Genomic DNA, 20,938 nt, shown 5'->3' with positions numbered 1-20,938 from the left:
ACTCCATTAAAATGTAAACATTTAGGTAAATGAAAGCAACAGTTGTCAACATCAAGGCTGTCTAATTTGTGGGATTGACAGAACAGAACAAATGGACAAAAATAGCAGACGTATGCTTCAGATGGATCCAGGGGAATTCGAGCTTCCTGTCGGTCACTGTGTTGTCCCAGAAGAGGCAAAGCTACGGAATTTAGACTTTAAACGTATGTGTTAAAATGTCAAAGTGACCGCTGACAGAAAAGACTTTACTTAAGTGACTTCCCCCCAGATGCAGAGGGAAGAGGGGTGGGGGAAACTAATCCATACAAAAGAAGAAAAAGAGTGAAAACATGAAAGAAGCCTTAGGAAGTCAGGACAGTTACAGGTGCAAAATAAAATAAAATGGCAGAAATTAGTCCCTATATGTGTAATTATGATCAAAGTAGAAGTAATGTTCCAGTTAAAAAATAAGACTGTCAGACTTTAAAAAAGAAAAAAAAAAAAAAAAAGCCCTAAACAAATAGCAAACAAAACAGGGAAAAAAATCTAGCATTTTTTCCCCCAAGAGACACACCTAAAGAATAAAGACCCAGAAATACTGAAAGGATAGGAAAAGCTATCCTGGGAAAAGACTAACCGCAAGAAACCTTACATACCAACATTAATATCAGTGGGGGAAAACAAAACTTTAAGGCAAATTCTATATTTATAGTCATTTACGTATTGATAAAGGCTCAGTTCACTAGAAGATATAAATTCAAAACTTGTATGCACCTGAAACATATCTTCAAATACATGTAAAGAAAAACTTAACCAATCATAAAGGTTTGTTAAAATTTGACAGACATGTAGGGAGCCTGCCCATGACTCTGCTGTGACTGATACAGCTTGAACCCAATTCTACACAACGGGAAGTAAGTCCCAGAAACGTCTACATACCTGGATCACACATTACGCCGTAAAGAAAACTCACCATCTATCAAAAATTGGAATCATAGAGGCTATACTCTCTCACCACAAAGCAATTAAGTTGAAATCAATAATTAAAAGATGACTTAAAAAAAAAAAAACTTGTCTTTATTGAAAGTTAAAGAAGCCCAAAAACAAAAAAAAGGGGGGGGGGAACATACCAATTTCATGGATAGGAACATGAAATATCTTTAAAACTTCAATTCTTCCCAAATCGAGGTACAAATGCAGTACAATTCCAGTCAAAATCCTGACAGGGATTTAACATGCTGTTTAAAATTTATATGAAAGAGCAAAGGCCAAGAATCACCAAGATACCTATGGAAAGAATAGACGGTTGGGAGAGCTGTCCTGACAGATGCGTGGACTGGCCGTGGAGCCCTACTGCTGGAGACGGGGTCTGGGCGCCGGGAGCAACCCTGGGCCAGTGTGCCGCTCAGAGAGCCGGGGGCCTGCCCACGCCGGCCAGGGAGCTGCCGGTGCAGATGGCAGGGGCGAGGACGGGCCGTGGTCATCCGTGTGGGAACAATGACCCAAACACTTCTCATGTGTCAAGAATGTCAACACAAGAGAGGAAATCAGCACTTTTAGAAGAAAATAGAGAAGATCCTTCTGTTCTCAAGTCAGGGAAAGGTTTTGTAAACAAAATATGAGCACAAACCATGAAGAAAATATAAATGAATTTGAGTACATTAAAATTTAAAAATTATCTTTCTCTAAAGACACCAAAGGAGAGTGGGAAAAAGATCTTCTCAGCACATACAACTGAAATAGGATTAGTATCTGAAATATAAAAGGAGTTTTTGTGAGTGAGCAGAAGTCAACCCAATAGAAAAATGGGCAAAGACACAAGCATTTCACAGGAGAGGAAACATGAACGCAGCCTGAGCCCACATGGTGGTCTGTTCTTGACAGTGAGTGGCAGGTGCAGAGCGCGCCCGTCTTGTGATAACTCAGTGAGTTTTAGCCTCTGTCTGCATTTAGGATTTGTCTGTTTTTGTATTCCAATCCAACCTTCAGTGGAAAAGGCAAGGGACAGAGAGCCATCCATCTCAGGACACCTGCCCCTCCCTCCCCCTGCGCCCTCCCTTTCCTTCCACCCTGCCTCCCTCCCTCCCAGTGTTTTGGAGGCACTTGTGAGTACTGGGAGTCTGATTTTTTAATGGCAAAAATGTCTCAAAAAGTAGGAATCCCCTTAGCACTTTTTCTGCTCCTTCCTTAAAAAATGTAGAAATTACATCCCAAGGAGATGAAGTGCTGGACTAATTAAGGACAGAACCAAGACAAGAGGGAGGCCAGCTGACACCATCCATCTGCCTCTCTGCCCATCTGCTTGCTGGACCACCGTGTGCCCAGCCAGTCTCTGCCGGACGTCACTTTACATTCTTGGTGCATGGGTGGAGGGAGACTCACCGCTGGGGTGGCCGTTTCTTCATGAAAAGCACCCAGTGCCTGGCAGTAGGAGAGCTTAGGGCCAGGACTGCTGATGCTCCAGCCTCGGGGAGCATTCGTCCGCCTGCGCCTGGAGCACGTGTGCTCGTGGGCTCTGTGCCAACCCGCCGGATGCACCGCATTTGCTTACCTGCCAGGGAGGCGATGGAGACACCAGGGGAGCATTGAGGTAACGGAGCTGCAGACAGGTGGGTGGGGAAGCCCCAGGTTGTTCTCGATGGTGATGCTCCCCAGCTGAGGTGGACAGCACTTGGTGGCCGGCCGCTTGCTCTCCTGATTCCCCCATCCTACAGATCAGGACGGAGGCCTGCGGAGACCAGATGAGCCCTCCTCCACCCAGCTGGTCGGTGCTGGAGCTAACCCAGGCCAGTTCCGCCGCCAGGGCCCCGCTCTCCCCTGCTGTCCCCTGCGGTCCTGACCAACACACAGCTGTGCACTCCTGGGGCCTCGGGACAGACAGGAGAGGACTCTGCCCACGGGAGGAGCACCAGCACCTGACAGGAGAGGTGGCAGGACAGGAGCCCCGAGCAGCCAGGCCAACAGACCTCGTGGCCCCAGGGTCACCCCCAGGCTCCCTGCTGGCCCATCCTCTGGGCAGAGGGCTGGAGCCCTCAGGGGGCTGTGTGAGCTCTGCGTCTCATGGAAACCCGAGTGACGGTCAGAGCACACTGCCTGCCCAGCCCCCCACCGCCCGGCAGCCCTGAGCCCGACTCGCACAGCCTCTGTGCTTCAACTTCCCATGTGCTGTCTCCAGAAGTGGGGTCTTCTCCTCCGTCCTAGGAACTCATAGTTACCGCCTTGAAACCTTAGCCAGGCTCCAGCTCCGCCTGAAGGTGGGTTCAGGCGCACCCCTGCCAGGTGACCTCTGGGACTCGGGCCTGCTACGCACAGGGTCTGCGGCCCCTGTGGCTCCTGGTCCCGTCAAGCCAGACGCAGGTTCCCGGGACCAGGTCTGTGCGGTCCGGCTCCCAGGCAGCTCCCCAGCCACAGACAGCCTCACCCTCTCCTCATCCCTCATGCCCCAGGAGGCCATTGGGTACTTGCCATCTTTCCCACTTGTGCCTGAAAGAGGAGCCTTCGCTAGGCTGCCCAAGCCACGCAGCAGGCTCTCTGAGCTCCAGGCCCCTTCCCTGCAGGGTCATCTTGCCTGAGGCACAGCGGGTGCAGGCCACATGTCACCTCTTGTCCCTGTCACTTCAGCGGGTGTCCCCATGATGGTGTTTCCTGGGTGTGCTCTTCTGGCATCTTCCTCGGGGGCCTCCGACGAGTGGCTGCTCAGGTCAGACAGCTCAGTGGTGTTAGGTCATGGGGCAGACGTGACAGGTGCAGGGTCAGCCCTCAGCCCCAGGTGCACCCTTGACCCGCACCACCTCATCAGGGACTGTCATTGCTGGACCTGACTCCAGGTCACCACACCCCCTAACCTGTGCTTCTCAGGACCCCGGGGCATGACAGATGCACCCAGAGTGGGCTCATCGAGTCAATGTGGCCAGTGCTCCCTGGGCAGGCCCCCCCCGAGAGCCACAGGTCAGGGAGCACCCCAGAAGACAGGGAGAAGCCTGCATTTAGAAGCACTTGCCCTCTCCAGGAAGAGAGGGGGAGAGGGAGGCCCTCTGATAGCTGTGTCACGGGGGCCGGCCAGGAGAGACCAGGCGTGGTCACTTCTGCTGCAGCGGTGGCCCGCCTCACATCCCGGGGCTCACACGGCGGAGGCTCCACCTCGAAGGCATGACCAGGAGGCCACAGGTGGTCGTGGCCTGGCTCCCAGCTACAGCCGGGGTCCACACACCTCGCGCTGTGGGAGCTACAAGAGCTGGACGGAGCGCCGATGCACCGCACACCCCTGCGCCCGCAGCTGCGCCCACAGGCACGGCACACGGGGCAGCCGGAAGGGGCTTTGCTGTTTGTCTCTGTGTGGGGCTAGGTTGCTGAAGGCCCACAGCGACCCGCTCCTCTCTTTGAGGTGCACCTGTGAAGGCTCCCGGGTGTCGGGTGTTTGTGTCTCGGACACAGTCGCCGACTCCCCGACACACCTGTGTCCAGTGGGGACACCAGCTCCTCCCTGTGTGCACCGCCCGCTGACCCCGGGGGCTCCGGGGAGGCCCCGTCCTCGCCTCCAGACAGGAGTCCAGGGCCGGCCCCAGAGCAGAGCTGGGACACGCTCGGGATGGGCCTGCTGTCAGGAGGAGGTTAGGAGCTGAGTGCACTTCCCAGAGTGTGCGGTGTCGGCCCTGCAGGGGAGCTAGGCTGAGGGCATCCCTCTGAGCGTCCAGCAGTTAGCCTTCAGTTCCCAAAATATGGCCAGGACTCACCACGTTTACCTTTCCCTTCTGCTATTTGGGGTTTTTACTTAAGAAATGAGGCCCAGATGGGACGCCCTGGGTGGCTCAGTCGGTTGAGTGTCTGACTCTTGATCTCAGCTCAGGTCATGATCTCAGGGTCATGAGTTCAAGCTCCGCATCAGGCTTGGGCTGGGCGTGGAGCCTAGTTAAAAAAATAAAGAAAAAAGAAATGAGGCCCAGGTAAAAACAACTGAAGAAAGCCCAGTAGGTGGGGGAAAAGGGGAGAGAGAGCGGCCTGGTCGCAGTCGTGAGACTCTTAACAGCCCTCGCAGCCTCTTGGAGGCACTCACCCGCCCCCTACAGAACCTTCCGGCACTACATTCTGTGATCCTGGGAGTCCCAGAAGACCAGCTTGGGGAGGCCCTGCAGGGGAGGCAGGGCTGGCCCAGGGCGAGGTCCAGGCCTAGCTGGGGCTGGGGCTGGGCCAGGTTTGCAGAAGGGGGCATCGGTCACAAGGTGCGTGCGTTCTGTGAGGACAGCATGACCTGACCTTGAAGCCCCTAGGGGCCCAGCAGGTCCTGTTCTGTGGCTCTCAGACCCTCCCCACCGAGCCAAGGGGCCTGGTGGCCTCCGCTGGCCTCCCTCGCCTGCATGCAGTCTGGGGGTCGCTGCCCGCCAAGCCTGTGTGAGCTGCCAGGGAGCCCAGGAGAGGAAAGGAACTGGGTGCACCCGCCCAGTGGCCCATTGGTTTCCCAGGCCAAGTCCTTGCGTTCTGCTGCGTCTGCCATGTGTCCGCATGGCCCCCTCTATATCTATTTGTACAACGTTCTGTTACTGCCTTTTTAATTTGGTGTGACTTGTGCTCGATGACAATAATCTTCTTAGCTCTCGTGTCCCTCCTACCCCAGCAGTTGACCAAGCTCCACCAGCTGGCCATGCAGCAAACCCCCTTTCCTCCCCTCGGACAGACCAACCCCGCTTTCCCCGGTACGTACCCAGCTGCCCTTTCTGACCTCCTCTCTTCTCACCTGGGGACTCTCTTTCTGAACTGTCATTATTCAGGGTGGCAAGCAGCACAGGTACAGTTCTAGTTGTGGATGCCAAGGACGCAGTGTAGGCACGCAGCAGTGTGCACGTTGCAGAGGGCCGGGCGGGGAGGTCTGTGTGTCTACTGCGGTAGGCTGGTCACCTCACGATGGCCTTCTTGCGAAGCGACATCTGCCCCCTCGAGGGTCCACGCCGGCTCTCCGCTGCACACAGGCATCCTGGGAGGGCCCCTCCTGCTGAATACATCCATTTGGCCAGCCCAGAAGCCTGTTCTCTCCAGGAGCAAGAGCTCAGACAAGCAGACAGGATGCCCTCCTGTAGGAGGCCCGTGCACAGCCCAGGAGTGACACCTGCCCAGGACGGCACCCGGCCCTGCCCCAGGGAGAACTGAGATGAGCCAACCCCCAGCCCAGGGCACGGTCACTATCGGCACCCCACTTGGCACGAGGGTGGGGGTGGGCCTTCGGTCCGCTGCGTCTGGCCAGCCGGGCGTTCCTTCCTCCCTGATACGGGCAGGGCATCGCCTCGGCCGCCGTGCAGGTGACCACACACTGGACACGCTGGTCTGCTGTGCATGCGCCAGTCAGATTTTGAGCTTCCCTAGTTGAAGTGACCTTGCTTATCTCCTTGAGGGCAAAACATTAAATCTGTTTCTTCTTTGCTCTCCAGGAGAAAAGCTGCCTTTACACTCCTCCGAAGAAGCTCAAAATCTGATGGGCCAGTCGTCAGGTAAAACAAAAGCACACTAAACGGAGAGAGGGCAGGCCCAGAAGGCCGTGCATCCGCCCCTGCCCGGGCTCCGGGTCACCGACCTGGCGGGAGGAGGGGCAAGGAGGCCCGATCGCGTCTGCCGTGGGGACTGCGAGCGCCTCAGTGCTGTCAGGGGACAGAGCCCGTGTGGCCGGCCTGTGGGTCAGCCCCGGGCGCTGCTGGGAGGTGGTGGCAGCTCACAGGCTCGGAAGGTGCTCAGAGCGCAGCTGCCCGTCATTGAAGGCCCCAGAGGTGACGGGCCAACGCCTGTGTTGTAACAGCACAGTGTGGGGGGCCTGCCCCGAAGAATTTACCGTGACGTGTGCTTTGTGGAAATGCATTTCATAGGAGATAGAGCACAGGGTCAAGGAGCAGAGTGCCCTGGGCCAGATTTGTCTGCACCCATCTGGTTGCATTAACATGCCCCTAGGCTGTCGCAGGGCAGGCTCGGGTCTGCAGATCCCATTCCCCCAGAGGTTTGGGGAGTGACGCCACCTGAGAGCTGGTGGCCGGGCAGAGCCGGTTCCCCGTGAGGGGGCACCACCTGCTCTCCCATCCCACTCGGGGTCAGAGCAGAAGAGCAGGCGTCCAGCTGAAGGGGAATGCAGGAGGGCAGCGCTTCCAGCGGTCACTGGCTGTCACCCCATCGGTGGGTTCTGGGCCCCAGAGCCTAGCTGTGCACCCTGGGCCGAGACGCGGGCTCTGATGCTCCGTGCGCCCCAGATCGGTCCCGTCGCAGTGCAGCCCCTAATGCAGTGAATGCAGAGTTTAATGAATGAAAGTTAGAGAAAAACGTATAGGCCATATTTGATTACGGAAATGGATATCAACCCTTATAAAATTATTTATTTAGGTGATAACACACGTGTGCCTGTAGGTCCTCTGCAGTTTATACGTGATTTCATACAATTACCCAGCAATGGTCTCCAGAGACAGCTGGCGACCCGAGGGCCTGGCTTGCCCGGGACACACAGCGCCCACCCGGCCAGCCGCCCACAGACCCTGCCCTGGCTCCCCCAGCACCATGTGTGGGCCTCAAGGATGTGGGACGTGTGTGCGCATGGCCTCTTTAAGGCGTCCTGGTGATGACCTCCCACCCCGAGGCCCCGTGAGACCCAGAGGGAGAGCATGCACACGCGTGCGTGTCCCACACGCATGCGTGGAGACTGGGGCGATGTCACCGATGCTCGCAGAGCGTGGTGAAGCTTGATTCCTGTCCCGGTGTGCGCGGCATCAGCACCTCGTGAGGGAGACTCACCACCAGGGTGCGTGGCCCTCAGATACAGGAACGCCAGCTGTAAACAGGTGTGTCTCCGGACCAGCAGTTTATGTCAGCGCCCTCTTGGAAAAGAAGTCTGATACTTTCCTCCCCTGGATCAGAGTCCACCAAGGTGAACGGATATGACTCTCGGCTTTATGTCCATCCCAAAGCAGGCCGTGCGGGAGTTCCTGTCCGGGGCTCACAAAGGACTGAGAAAATTTCATAGATGACATTTTGCATGTCACTATTTATGGAATGTATGTAGAGGGTTGAACAACCAGATAACTGTATTGAAAATACCTCTCTGAAAAGAAGATAAAGCACAGAAACTCTAGATTTAGCTGCGCAAAGGGAAATGACAATTCGGGATGAACTGGTTCATTCAGCACTTGCCAACTGACCCGCCAGCACGGCGGGCCCTGGTGGGGTCTCTCGTGGCAGAGACTGATGACCACAGTGTGTCTAGTGTTGGGGACACAAGTGCGGTGGAGAAGAAGCAGGAAGAGGGGAGGGGTGGGGGTGGGCGGGGAGGCCGATGGCAGGAACATGGGGAGGCAGGGTGGGCTTGGCACAGTCTTGAAGGCGTCTGACTTGCGTTTCCTTAGGCCTCTCTGGGCCTGTGGAGAGTAGACTGAGGGGCAAAGGCAGAGGCAGGAACCAGGAGAGAGGAGAAGAGAGGGCTCAGGCTCCGGAATATTCTGATGGTATGAGCCGGGCTGCGATGGTGGTTCTGCAGGTGGAGGCTCCAGGCACGCGTGGGGCCTGCCGGGAGGATTGGGGGCATCCGCTGTGGATGGACGTGGTGCTCTAGATGCCTCCGGAGACAGAGAAGTGCTGAGGGCAGGGAGCCCGCTGGTCCTATCGAAGCCCACCGCATGTTCTGTTGTCCCTGTTTCGGGAGCAAGAGTAGATCTCGTCCTGTGAGAAGCTGTTCGAGAAGTTGTCTCTGATTTGCTAGGCCCCGAGCTGAGATTGTAAAGATAAAAACTGGGGGCCTGGTGATCAGTTAGGCCTGTGTCTGCACTTTCAGCACAGAAGCGCACGGTCTCCACTGGGCCTCACGGCTTACTGGTTGACCATTGAATCCATGGGGCTGTCGGGGTGGGAGAGTTGCCTGTGTGGTGGGGCCACGGGGCTGGGCCACGGGGCTGGCGGTGTGGGGCCCGTGGCTCTGCTGGGGCAGAGGGGGAGGAGGAGCAGCGGCCTGGGGGTGCGCAGGGGGCCCAGGACACACACTTGGCCGCTCAGCATGGGTCCCCCAGAGGTCTGTGAAGGGCATCCCCACATCGCACGGCATGGCACAGGAGTGAAATCACCATGTGCCCAAAATGAAAACGTGGAACGTCACTGTGCGGAGGCTCTTTGTCCTTGTTTTGAGAGAAGCTGGGACTCCAGACATTGGTTGCAGTTTGGGACTGAGAGCTCACAGGGCCTGGGCCCCCAGGGCGTGTGTGTCCCACCCGTGGGCTCCATGGGGGCGGGTGCCGGGCGCGATGTGAGCAGCCTGCTGCCAGCCTAACCTTGTCCCCTTGGTGTGCCCAGGTCTGGACGCCAGCCCCCCGGCCAGCACTCATGAGCTCACCATTCCCAATGATGTGAGTATGCCTGAGCCCTCAGCCAGCCCTGACTTGCCTGGGACTGCTCCCCGCCCTTCCCACGGCTGGGTATAGGGGCCACAAAAGGCACATGATGTCACGCTCCCTAGAGACTAGACAGGAAAGGAGCTAAGGGGACTTCAGGGTTGACCCTTGAAGAGCAGGTGGGCCAGGAACGCTCGGAGGGTCTGCTGTAGCAGGATGCCCGCACCTGGTGCCCACAGCCCGTCCCTGCCCAGGGCTCAGCTGACAAAGTGGCCTTATGAGCCACCCTCCACATGCTCAGCCCTACCTGCCCTGTCCTCCGAACCCCTGGGTTATCCTAAGGACGCTGACTCCGATCGGAAACTGAGACACCAGGGTGGGTGTGGGCCACATGTCCTTGAGGGGCAGCGGCTCAGAGTCGCACAGGAAGGCGGCTGCTTGGGGGACATGGCCTTCCCAGCTCACGTGTCAGCTGGCCTTTTCTGCCCTAGAACTGAGGCCTTCCAGACCTTCACTGCTTTGCCCCTGGAACCAGCCAGGCACGAAGTCCTAAGAGAAGCACAGAGTTGTGGCTTCAGGGGGATGGCCCATCCCGAGTATGGACAGGGATGAGCCGCAGGGCGGGAGAGTAGCGAGGCGCAGGACCAGAGGAAGGGACCCCCCCACACACTCCGCAAGGAAACACCGCCTTCATCAGGGCCCTGCTGGCCGGCTGCAGGTGACGCGCTCCTGCGTCTCAAGGGGAGAGTGTTTCTGCTCTTGGGAGCTCCCGACACTGTCTTCCCACGTGATGATCCTCGAGCAGCTTGGCTACAGGCAGCCCCCCGAATCTCCACCCACATGCTAAATGCAGGGGCCACGCTGCACCCATGGGGCCTCTCCTCTGAGCCTTTACCGAGACCACTTCACTAATGACAGGAGTCTTCTTGTCCAAGCCTTCCTTCCAAAAGTGAGATGAGCCCAGAAAACAAGAGGAAGAGGATGAGGCTCGTTCGGAGAGCGAGCAGGGTGCCTGCCTCGTGGGGCCCCCTGGAGCACACGGGCACCACCTCGCCCGCCTCCTCCCGGGGAGTCCCTCAGAAGGAGGCTCCGAGGGGGCCCTTCCTGGGAGGATGATTTGGGTGACAGCACTGCTAGGGGGCGTTCTCATGCTCACCCCGGCCCCCCAGGGGAGGCGTGCGTGCATCAGAGCCCGTGTTCAGATGCGCATCTCCCATGATGCCCATCCGTGTCCCTGGTCAAAGCTAGGTGGTGCGGAGGGGAGTTTGCCCACACCCACACGCCGCCACAGCAGGACTTTCCAGATGGCGGGAGTGTGTGGTAACCGAAACCACGTGCAGCTTCCACAGCACAGCCACCTGCTGGCATGGTGACGGGGACCCAGGCCGGGTCAGGGCCGGCAGCCGTGTGTGGAGCTGCCTCTGGTGGCGTTCTGGGTTCCGTGGCCGATGTCGCCATTGGGCCCTCGCTGTCCCTGTGCCTGTGGTCACCCCACACTTGGGCCCTGTCCCTGGTCCCAACCCCAGAATCACCCAGAGATCTAAGGGCTCGCACAGGCAGCACCAGGATGAGAGAAAGGTGTGTTCCCACAGAGCCCTGGGGTGCAGCCCTGAACCCAGTTAGGAGGGGCCGCGGTACTCGAAAGTGCCTCTGTGACCTCCCTTCAGGCTCCCGTGGAAGCCCACGGGGTGAGAGGAGAGAGCTGGGCACGGCTGCGTGCGCGTGGGGTCAGGAGGCCCCGGCAGCCCAGCTGTATGGGCCTGCGTGGCCCACGGCTGCAGAGCAGGGCTGGGAGGGCCCGCGCCCGCCGGGTCCGAGGGGCCTTCGCAGCTGCCGAGGACACTGCTGCCCGCAGGAGAGCCGTGGGCCAGCCGGCGTCTGCGCCACCAGCACCCGCAGCCCTCTGCTCTCTCTGGAAGAGGGACGTGTTCCACGTGAGTGAGGAGTGAGGGGCGGCTTCAGGAGCCCCCAGGCCGGCTGGGGGGCAGCGCAGGGCCCCGCAGGGGTGAGGCCCCGGGGAAGACGAGAGGGCTGGGCGTGAGGACGTCTTCAGGAAGCAGTTTGAGAGAGCGTGGGGACTGCGTGCCAGAGAGACGTCGCCTCAGGGTTATCGGAGAAAACAAGCCGTTCTGCAGGAGCCTCAGCAAACGCTACTTGCACTGAAGGGGGAAGGTTCTGGAAGGGAGACTGGGCTGCTAGCGGCCACGAAGTGCGAGGATCCTCCTGAGCACGGGCCTCTTCTGGGGACTCGGCTGGCCCCACATCCCCCTCCGTCAGGGGCCAGTGCTGCTGCCCCCATGCAGCCCACGAGCCCAGCAGCCCCTGCCTTGCCCGGCGCGGTCGGAGGGCAGCGCTCCAGCTGTCTCTGCTGTGGGACAAGGACGCCGGGCCAGGGACAGTAGCGGCTCCCTCACCGACCTCGGGGCGGGGCGGGGCGGGGCCGGGCGGGTTAGGGGCGGGGCCTGGGAGCTGGGGGCGGGGCCTGGGAGCTGGGGGCAGGAGGTGGAGGAAGCTGAGCAGCCCTGGGGTGGAGGCTTCTCTGGACATCTGGAGAGACTCTAGTGAGGCAGCTGACCTAACTGAGGAAAGGAGAGGACTGAGAAGCTGGAGGTCACCTCGGGGACAAGAGCTGGTGTCATTAAATAGGTCCAGAGGTGTGTGTGATTGTAAATGGGCTTCCTTCCTCTTGCCATCCCACAGAAGCGGGCTTCTAGCCCTGCTGACACTCTCGGCCAGGCTGCTTACCCCCCGGGCCAGGGCAGGCCGACTCAGAAGCCGCTGCACCGGCCCTGCCCTGCTCGGTGCCTGCTCTCCGAGCTGACCTCAGCGGCCCCGGCTCAGGGAGGGACTCGGTTCTGCCCCCAGTGAACATGGAGAGGTGCAGCTGCCTCCTCCGTGGAGGCTTCTCTGGGGCCCGAGTTGCCCCCCCCAGCAGGGTGGGCCGCCTCAGAGAGCTGGTCTAGAGCTCAGGCTGCAGCCCAGCCCTGCGCGTGGCTCCTGGTGTGTCCCGAGCAGCCCTGGCCCTGTCCTTCTGGCTGCTTGATTCTTGATGACCGCCTCTTCCTTCAGATGGCCCAGGGCGGCCAGAGGCCACACAGTGGGAAGGATAGGGAGCATCTGACATGTCCTGAGAACTTCACCCAAGTTCATCAGAAGACGGGTTTTAGGCAGCAGAGAGCTTTAAACTCTGGCCTCAGACACACATTTCTCCACCCCGAGGACACGGCCAAGAGGGCCCTGGTGCTGACGCCTGCGTGCTCCCCATCTCCCAGGCCCCCAAAGGACACCAGGGGAGGTGACGCAGCGGGTGCCCCTCCCCTCTGGGACTCGTCAGGACTCGCTGCAGCAGGCACGGCCGGGCATCCGCAGCCTCACCCCCAGCAGGAAAGCTGCCTGGCACCCTGCCTCCTGGGTGGGCAGTGCCTCGTCCTTCTGGGAGGGCAGAGTTTGTGGAGTGGGGTGGACGCCAAGGCTGGGCTGTCCTCCCTCTGGGGCCTCCCTAGGGCTCTGCACGCACTCAGCTCGGGGTGGGGGGCTCTTCTCTAAGGAAGTCCTCCGTCCTTTTTTCTAGCTAATAGGCTGCATAATTGGACGCCAAGGGACCAAAATCAATGAAATTCGACAGATGTCTGGAGCTCAGATCAAAATTGCCAATGCCACAGAAGGGTCATCCGAGCGCCAGATCACCATCACAGGGACCCCAGCCAACATCAGCCTTGCCCAGTACCTCATCAATGCCAGGTGAGTGTTCACAAGGCCCTGTCTGATGTGTCGCTGGCCGGACAAGACTCTCAGAGGGACTGGCTCGCCATGGCGAGAGCCCAGACCGTGCCCGGTCCTCCCTGGTGGCTTCGCTCTCCTGGCTGGGCATGGGGGTGGGGTGTGATGGAGACAGTCTCCACATAGAGGTGGGGCCCTACACCCGCTCCGCACAGTCACACCTGACCGTTCACCCTGGACATTCTTGGTGGGGGGTGAGGTGGTTACAGCCTAGAGGGTTTCCAGAGGGGCCATGGCTGCACGGCCGAGGTCACACGCTTGGGCTAACTGGGTTATGGAGTTTCAGAGAGTGCATTACTAGACCACTCTCCTCTCACACGCCCTGTGCTTGTAAAGACACTGCCGCTGCCACCCAGACCCTTGCCGAGCAGCGAATCTGGAAACTGTGAGGGTCAGAGGGTACACCAGGGGGCGGGTGAGCTCCTGGGGCTGAGCATGCGCCTCAGCTTCCCTGCCCAGGACGTGTCAGAGAACATAGTGTGACCACACCCGGGGCCAGACCCTGCTCTTTAACTCAGAAGATCAGCTGGGCTCTGGGGAGGCCCAGGTGGACGTGGGAGGCAGCCTCCCCTCCGTGCCATGGGCAGTGCGACCCTGGCTCCCCTCCGAGAGCAGCTGCTGAAGAAAGGGTCGTGGTGGCCGATGCTTGTCCAGGTGGTTAGTGTCACACCCCTGACGTGGTGACAGGGAAGGCAGACCCCACCAACCTGGTCCCCGGTGGGTCCTCTTCCCTCCACCCCACTTTGGTCTCCAGCTCATGGCCACACATCTAACAACCGAGAGGGAGGCGGGTTCGAAGGCTGTGAGAACACACAGAGCGAGCCGTTCGCTTCTGGTCCCGTTTTATGAGGCCATTGTGACCTGTCCCCCTGTGCCTTTGTGTCTTCCAGGCTGACATCTGAGGTCACTGGGATGGGTGCGCTCTAATCCTGCCCGATGGCCTCCGACCCGTGAACCCTGAGCTCCACCCGGCTCGCACAGTGTACAGACCGCCCGCCCGCCCTTCGTCGCAAATACAAATAGAGGTTTTCTTTACTAACAAGTCGTCTAGGCCATAGACAGACACGCGCCAGCGAAGCAGATCTGTATTATATCTGTGCGTCAGCTCCAGCCTCTGTCCCTGATACTCCTCTCGGAATTAATTTATGCTCACGTGTTCATGCACTGGCATGCGGTGTTCATTATTTTAAATGCTTTGGGGGCACTCCCATCGGTGACATTTTAGAAATACTGTCCGTTAGTGTCCACGTACCTGTTTAAGAGTTGTTTTGACACTTTGACAGCACTTCCCACAGCCGTCTCTCCTAGACCGCCTAGAACTGTGGTCGCTTTGAGCGGGTTTGCTCCCACCCAGCACCCCTGCTGACTCGGCCCCCCCGCCCCCGGAGCCTGTGCTTGCTCGGCCCACGTGTCCACACAGGTCTGCACTGGGGGCAGGGGAGGGAGAATGGAGGACCAGGTCCTGGGCCACAGTGCAGGCGAGGTGGGGGGTGCTGGAGTCCTGACTTCACTGATTTGTCACGTGCTGGGGACGCACACGTGGGCCGCCAGGCGTCTTCGGGGGGCTGGCCAGGAAGCGCCTCTGCACCACGTTGTAGTTCAATAAATACTGTGCGCTGCCCCTCACTGGCTCTGGCTCCTGTCTGCGCCCCCCAGCCTCACTGGCTCGTGTGCGCGCACACACACACCCTAGGCTGGCCTGCCGGCTGATCATACCGATCAGCATCTCGTCTCTTCCCCGACCCTTTTTAAATGTCTGATTTGCAGGGTCATTCTCGTGTTGCTTTTGCAAACTGCAGAACTGTCTGCTCACCTGTGCTTACCTTGAAAGCCTCTGTGCCTCTTCTGGACCCTGAAGCTCTGGGTGGGACATGGGCCCACCGTGGATAGCCCCCACACTCGCCCAGGGCAAACAACAAAGGCCCGAGGCCCTTCCTGTGTGCCCTGTGTGCCCAGGCCACCTGGCCGAGCGTGGGTGCTCAGGGCCCAGGAGCAGGTGGGGCTGTGGTGAACCCAGGCCTTCTTCCGGGCACAGGGGCAGTGGATGGCCAGTGGATGGGTTGAATAAGTGTCTTAGAAAACAAAAGGTGCCACAAAGTAGGAGAAAGCCGTGGTGGGGAGGGCGTCAGAAGTGCAGTGCTACGTGGGTAGGCAAGGTGTGGCCCCTGAGGTGGGCGTTCTGGAGGAGAAGAGCAGGTGGAGGGGGCGGGTGGGGCTTGTGCAGGTAAGAAGAGGAGGGCAGGAGGCCCAGGAGTGGAGCCCGTGGGGCCGGCTGAGCACGGGAGGCTGCAGGGACTGACGGAAGGTGGGGCTTGGGCCGGGAGCGCTGGGTTCCAGAAGTATCTTGAAGAAGAACTAAGGCTTGCTAACAAATCAGAAGTGGGCTGTGAAAGAGGGGGTACAGGCAGGCAGGAAGGCTCTTGGTCTGAGCTCTGGGAAGATGACTCTCCACCCGTGAGCAGCAGGCCTGCGGCAGCGGCCAAAGATAAACACTCAGCTGGAACTTGCTGGGGGTGACATGAGACAGGGGCTCTGAGGTTTGTGATGGGAGCACAGTCTGAGCCAGAGAGACATGGAAGCAGTGGCCCAGGAGTGATTTGGGGAGCACTGCGGGGGGCTCTGTGCAGGACCCCCACCAGGAGTCAGGAAGAGGGTGCCTGGGTGCCCAGCATGTCACCGACCCCAGGGGTTGCCTGGTACGGTGAGGAGCTGGGCCCCAGGGAGTGGCTCCTAACCACAGCAAGGAGGTGTTAGTGGGGTAGACTCACACGCACACACACACTCACACTCACACACACTCACACACAAGTGCTGTGAGCATTCCCGCACGAGTCTCCGTGTGGATGCCTACTTTTGTTTCTCTTGGGTAAATAAACAGCTGGGAGTGGAGCGACTGGACCATGTGATAGGTATATGTTTAACCTTTTAAGACCTGTCTACACTGCTTCCCAAAGTGGCTGTACCATTTTACATTCTCTCCACAGTGTGCGGGAGGGCCAGGTACGCCCCGTCCTCAGCAGCGTGTGGTGCAGCTCAGTCTTGGTCACTTCAGCCATCCAAGGGGGCCTGGGGCGGCCGCTCGCCGTGCATCCTTCCTTGTGCTCATGGGACATCTACACCTTCTTTCTGAAGTATGTGTTCAGCATTTTTGCCAATCTTTTAATGTGTTTTTTTAAAGTATGAGGTTTGAGAGTCTTTACATATTCTAAGTGTGAGTCCTTTATCAGACGCGTGCTCTGCAAGTATCTCTTTCTAGCCCGTGACTTGTCTTTTCGCTCTTCCAGTGACGTCCTTTGAATAGCACAAGTGTTTAGTCCTGATGCAGTCCCGATGATCAGTTTGTTCTTAGTGGGTTCTGCTCTTAGTGTCGTATCTCAGGAATCTTTGACTAACCCAAGATCACAACGATTTTCTTGTATATTTTCATCTAGAAGTTTTGTAATTTTATTCCCCCACTGAATTGCCTTTGCACCTTTATCAAAAATCAGTCTCCGTGGATGTGCAGGTCTATTTCTGAGCTGTTTTGTTCCATTGATCCATGTGTTTATCTTTATGCCAGCACCGCGCAGTCCTGGTCGCTTCAGCCCTGTAACGAGTTTGAAATCAGGTAGTGTTACTCCTCCAACCTTGTTCTTCTTTTCAAAGTTGTTGTCACTATTCTAGGTCCTTTTGCATTTCCATATGAATTTTAGAATCAGTTGCTTATTTTCCACACAAAAAGTCTGCTGGGGTTTTGATTAGGATGGTGTGGAACTTGCTGATTAATTTGAAGGTCGATGACAGCCTAACAGAATGGAGCTGTTGGACCCGTGAGCCAGGTGCCTCTCTCCCCTTAGGTGTGTCTCATTCACAGGGTCTTGTAAGTTCTCAAGGTACAGCTTACAGATCTTTTGTCAGACTTACCCTGAAGTGTGCCATGTTTTCTATACTGCTTTAAATGTTTTAACGTTAGTTTACAGTTGTTCATTGCTAGTTTATAGAAAAAAATGGATTTGTGTGTTAATCTTCTATCTTACAACTGGTGCAGCTCAGCGTCGTGTGGATTTGTCTCTCTCCTTGAAGTTCTATCCATTTTAGCTTTGTTTGTTTTGAAACTCTGTTGTTGGGTGCATAAGTGTTGGGTATTGTCATGTCCGCCAGAGCAGCTGGCCGCTTTATTATTATGAAATGGTCTTCTTCATCTCTCGCAGGGTCCTTCTGTCCGCGGTCTACTTTGTCTGATGCTAACACAACCACTCCGGCTTTCATTAGATTAGTGTTAGCTAATTTAAGGTACCTTCCTCATCCTATTAGCTAATCTGAAGGCTATCTTCTCATCCTTTTACTCCTAAGCTATTTGTGTTTTGTATTTAAAGTTAATTTCTTGTAGGTTTGGATTTTTTAATACAACCTGATAATCTTTCCATTGGGATACTCAGACCATTTATGTTCAATGTGATTATTAATGTATTTAGATTTAAGTCTGTCACATAGCTGTTTGTTTTCTATCAGTCCCCCATATTCTTTGTTCCTTTTTCCTTCATTTTCTGACTTCTTCTGGACTCACTTAACATTTTTGTGATTCCCTTGTATCTCCTATGTTGGCTTCTTAGCCATAACCCTTTATTTTGTTATTTTTGAACTTGGGTTTATAAACTTCCCGCAGGCCACCTTCCCTCTGTCCACACTGCTGCTCAGGGACTCTCCAGGCCTCCAACGGGGACAGCTGTGGGGCTCACTCCCCTTTGCTGCCCATGTCCAGTGTGTTGAAAATCATTGTTCGTGTACTCTGTTTTCTGTATTTGTTTTTTTCTTTGTTTGAGGTAGGAGGATAAATCCATTCCTTGTTCTGTTTCGGTAAGAAGCGCAAGTCCCCTGGTTTGTTTTATTTGCCACTGCATGTTATAGATGTTCCCCATTCTTTTGATTAATTCTTCATAAACTGTTTTGAATAAATTGATCATAGAGTTTATTTCATGTTTACATTTCTCTGAGGGCTCTGACAGATTGTATCAAATTCAGGGATAGTTTACTCATTTCTGTTACTTGAAAACTGCCATTAAACCTCTTTAAAATGTAGTCAGTGTAGCAACGCCGACGCTCCTTCTGCGTCCAGTGCGTCCTCTGGGACGTCTGTGTCATTCGGACGAGCGGAGACTTTTGCTTGTGGACGTACCTGACATGAGGGTTCTCAGTCCGACAGCCATGACACAACCAAGCCCACCGCCTCGGACACGGTTCACACAGAAAACAGGATTGGCAGCCATCAGTCCTAGCACGGCCGTTGGGATCTCAACATAGTCTGACCGTTTTTAGTTTTTTACAATTATCTTTTTGAGAAGCATCTCATTTGTCCATTGTTGAAATCTCTGAAAAATATTACTGGGATCGTGGTTTTGTAAAATGAAACTGCCTTCTTTTTTTTTTAATTTTTTTTTTTGATTGAAGTACGGTGGACGCACATTACACTAGTTTCAGGTGTAAACACGGTGACTCGACGCGCCTGCAGGCCGTGTGAACCCTCTGACCCGTGCTGAGCCGGCGCGGGGCTGGTGCGTCCCCGTCAGACGAAGCCCGTCCCCGCGGAGCCCGCGCAGCTGCACCTCTTGTCGTCGTGCCTGTGTCTTCGTCCAGAAAATGCCCCTCGTTGTCTTCTCTCTTGTGACTCGAACGTTCTCTATTTTCTCAGCACGGCTCTCGTCTGTACCGCTGTGGTCTTTGACCGTCACTTGTTGGCTCCTGTTCTTACAGGAAAAGCTTTAATGTTTTGCAGCCTGCGCCAGCCTTTTTCTCTGGGTGACGTTCGGCCTCGGCTGGAATTGCAGCCAGGGAGTCATTCTGGAAATACACGTGCTGACGTGTACGTGTGTGAAGTCCTAATGAAGAGCAGTGCTGACCACTTTTTAAATCGTGGCTGCACGGCCGCATCCGGCCACTAACTGACGTGTGTGGGGGTCTTATCCCCAAAACGTTTGCCTCTTCACACCATCTCTCGGGGTGTCCTTTGCTCATCAGGTCCTCTTGCGCCACGGACCGTGGGCGTGCTGAGGTCAGCCGGCGCCTCACCTGTGTGAACCGCCCGCGTGCCGCCCGCACGCTGCTGCCCTGCTGGAATGTTCCAGACGGGGGAGGGCGTCTCCTTGGACAGGGAGTAGCTCACACGTTTACACCCCTGGGCCTGGGAGGATTTTCCACCACTGGCTTTGACGCTGCGCCGTTCAAAATGTGTTTCTCCTGCACTCCCCCCCTGTCCTGACGCCACACACCTCGCTCGCAGTGCCGTTTCCCCGATGCAGGGCAGCCGCCCTCGCCTCGACGCTGGTGAGCGTGTTCGACATTGCCCGTCGAGCCTCCTCCCTCTCTGCTCTCTCTCTTTCCAGCCCCCGTCTCTCCTTCCAGTTTGGAAATCATTCATTTCTTTGGGTCTAATCTGCTGTCAGACTGATCTTTTGAGTCCTTAACTTCATTCATTGTGTTTTTCAGTTCTCAGATGTCCATTCGATAATTTTTATGGATTTCAAGCACAGTGCACTTAGAGTTCTTGTCCGGAAACCATAGCCTCTGGAACCCCAGTGCGTCTGTTTCTCGTGTCTGTCTGTTCTCCTAGTTCTTGGTGTCCCTGATAGGTGTTGACGGTGTCAGACAGGCGGCAGGCTCTGGCGGCGCTGGGGGATTGCGTTTTCCTCTAGGGAAGGGATGGGTTGGCTCTGCCTGGCGAGGACGGGTTACAGATTTTGTGAGACTTGTCTACGCGGGCACAGCCCTCAGACGCCCGCTGACGGCCCCGGCTGTTTACCAAGGCCCCTCCCCCCCGCAGGTTTTGAGCTTGAATTATCTCCCCAGCACCACCAGGCTCTGGAAGGCCCCGCCCAGGTTTGAGCGGCTTTCTGGGTGGCCGGCTGGCCTTTGCCGTGTGAGGATCAAGAGCCGGCAAACGTCCTGAAGGGAGAGCCAGTGTGACGAAGTGGGGCCTGTTCTTTGAGCCCCCGGTTCCAGAGGGGAAGCTGCCATAGAACACCAGCCTCCCCTCCGCAGGCTTCCCGTCTCCCCAGGACCGCAGAGCCTCCACTCTGGGCCACTTCGGGACCTCTCTAGTACCTTTGATAGTGGTTTTTAAATCCAGTTTTTCTCATTGCTCTTGGTGGGGTTCTGCCTCCCGTGAGCTGCCCTGTCCCAGCTCGGGAACTTCATGGTTGACGTACAAACCTCAGGAGACAGGATTTTTAGATTAAAGAAAAAATTAAGGCAGTGAAGATATTAGTATTAAGTGGATTAAACCTTGAGGAGCCTGAGAACATCCTCTTACCCCAGACGGACACGGTCCGGGGTCAGCGCCCGCCCCCTTTATGTGAGGCTGTGCAGGAGACGGGAGGTCCTCCCTCGGGACAAACGTGCGGTTCACCAGACCCTGCCGGCGCCTCTGTCTCGTAAGCTGTAGACACGGTGGGAAGGAGGGCAAGAAGGTCGGCGGAGAGAGGGGGGTGGCAGGCACAGGCCAGCCCCGATCCCCTGGCGGACCCAGAGGTGACGGGGTGGCTGGACGTTTGCTGCCAAGTGTCAGTTCACTTGTTTAGGTGTTTCCACTGACAGGACCAACGGAAGCTGGGGAAACACATGATACACGCCGCAGCTCAACGGGGGGCAGCACCCCACATTCCTGGCTCGTGTGTTTGCTGTGTGCGCCGGCCCCCGATGTAACCCTGGGATGTGTCTGTAGACGTGGACGGTCCACAGAGGGCACATGGCTCTGGTGTGAGCCGGGCCGAGGGGGTCAACCTGGGCAGGAGGCTGAGAAACAGCGCTGTGCCCTGGTGATTCCTAATTCCCTCCAACTTGGGGTGAATTCCCCTTGCCCAAGA

General features: G+C 56.8%; 1 protein-coding gene across 9 annotated transcripts in view; it reads left to right on the top strand.

Annotated features, from left to right (window-relative positions):
- Positions 1-14,727, top strand: part of PCBP3 (poly(rC) binding protein 3) — a 265,376-nt gene extending 250,649 nt beyond the window's left edge. For 3 of the 9 annotated variants that reach the window (XM_078061194.1, XM_078059556.1, XM_078059856.1), the window contains 5 exons: positions 5,591-5,669; positions 6,399-6,458; positions 9,283-9,335; positions 12,892-13,061; positions 13,991-14,727. In XM_078061194.1, coding sequence (XP_077917320.1) covers positions 5,591-5,669; positions 6,399-6,458; positions 9,283-9,335; positions 12,892-13,061; positions 13,991-14,027 — 399 coding nt within the window. In that variant the 3' untranslated portion in view covers positions 14,028-14,727. The remainder of the gene's footprint in view (positions 1-5,590; positions 5,670-6,398; positions 6,459-9,282; positions 9,336-12,891; positions 13,062-13,990) is intronic. The other 6 variants (XM_078061455.1, XM_078060121.1, XM_078062189.1 and 3 more) reach the window with 3 other exon arrangements.
- Positions 14,728-20,938: the final 6,211 nt, after the last annotated feature.

Source organism: Halichoerus grypus, chromosome 1 (genome assembly GCF_964656455.1).
Source record: "Halichoerus grypus chromosome 1, mHalGry1.hap1.1, whole genome shotgun sequence".
NCBI lineage: Eukaryota > Metazoa > Chordata > Mammalia > Carnivora > Phocidae > Halichoerus > Halichoerus grypus.
This window is presented reverse-complemented; position numbering and strand designations above follow the sequence as displayed.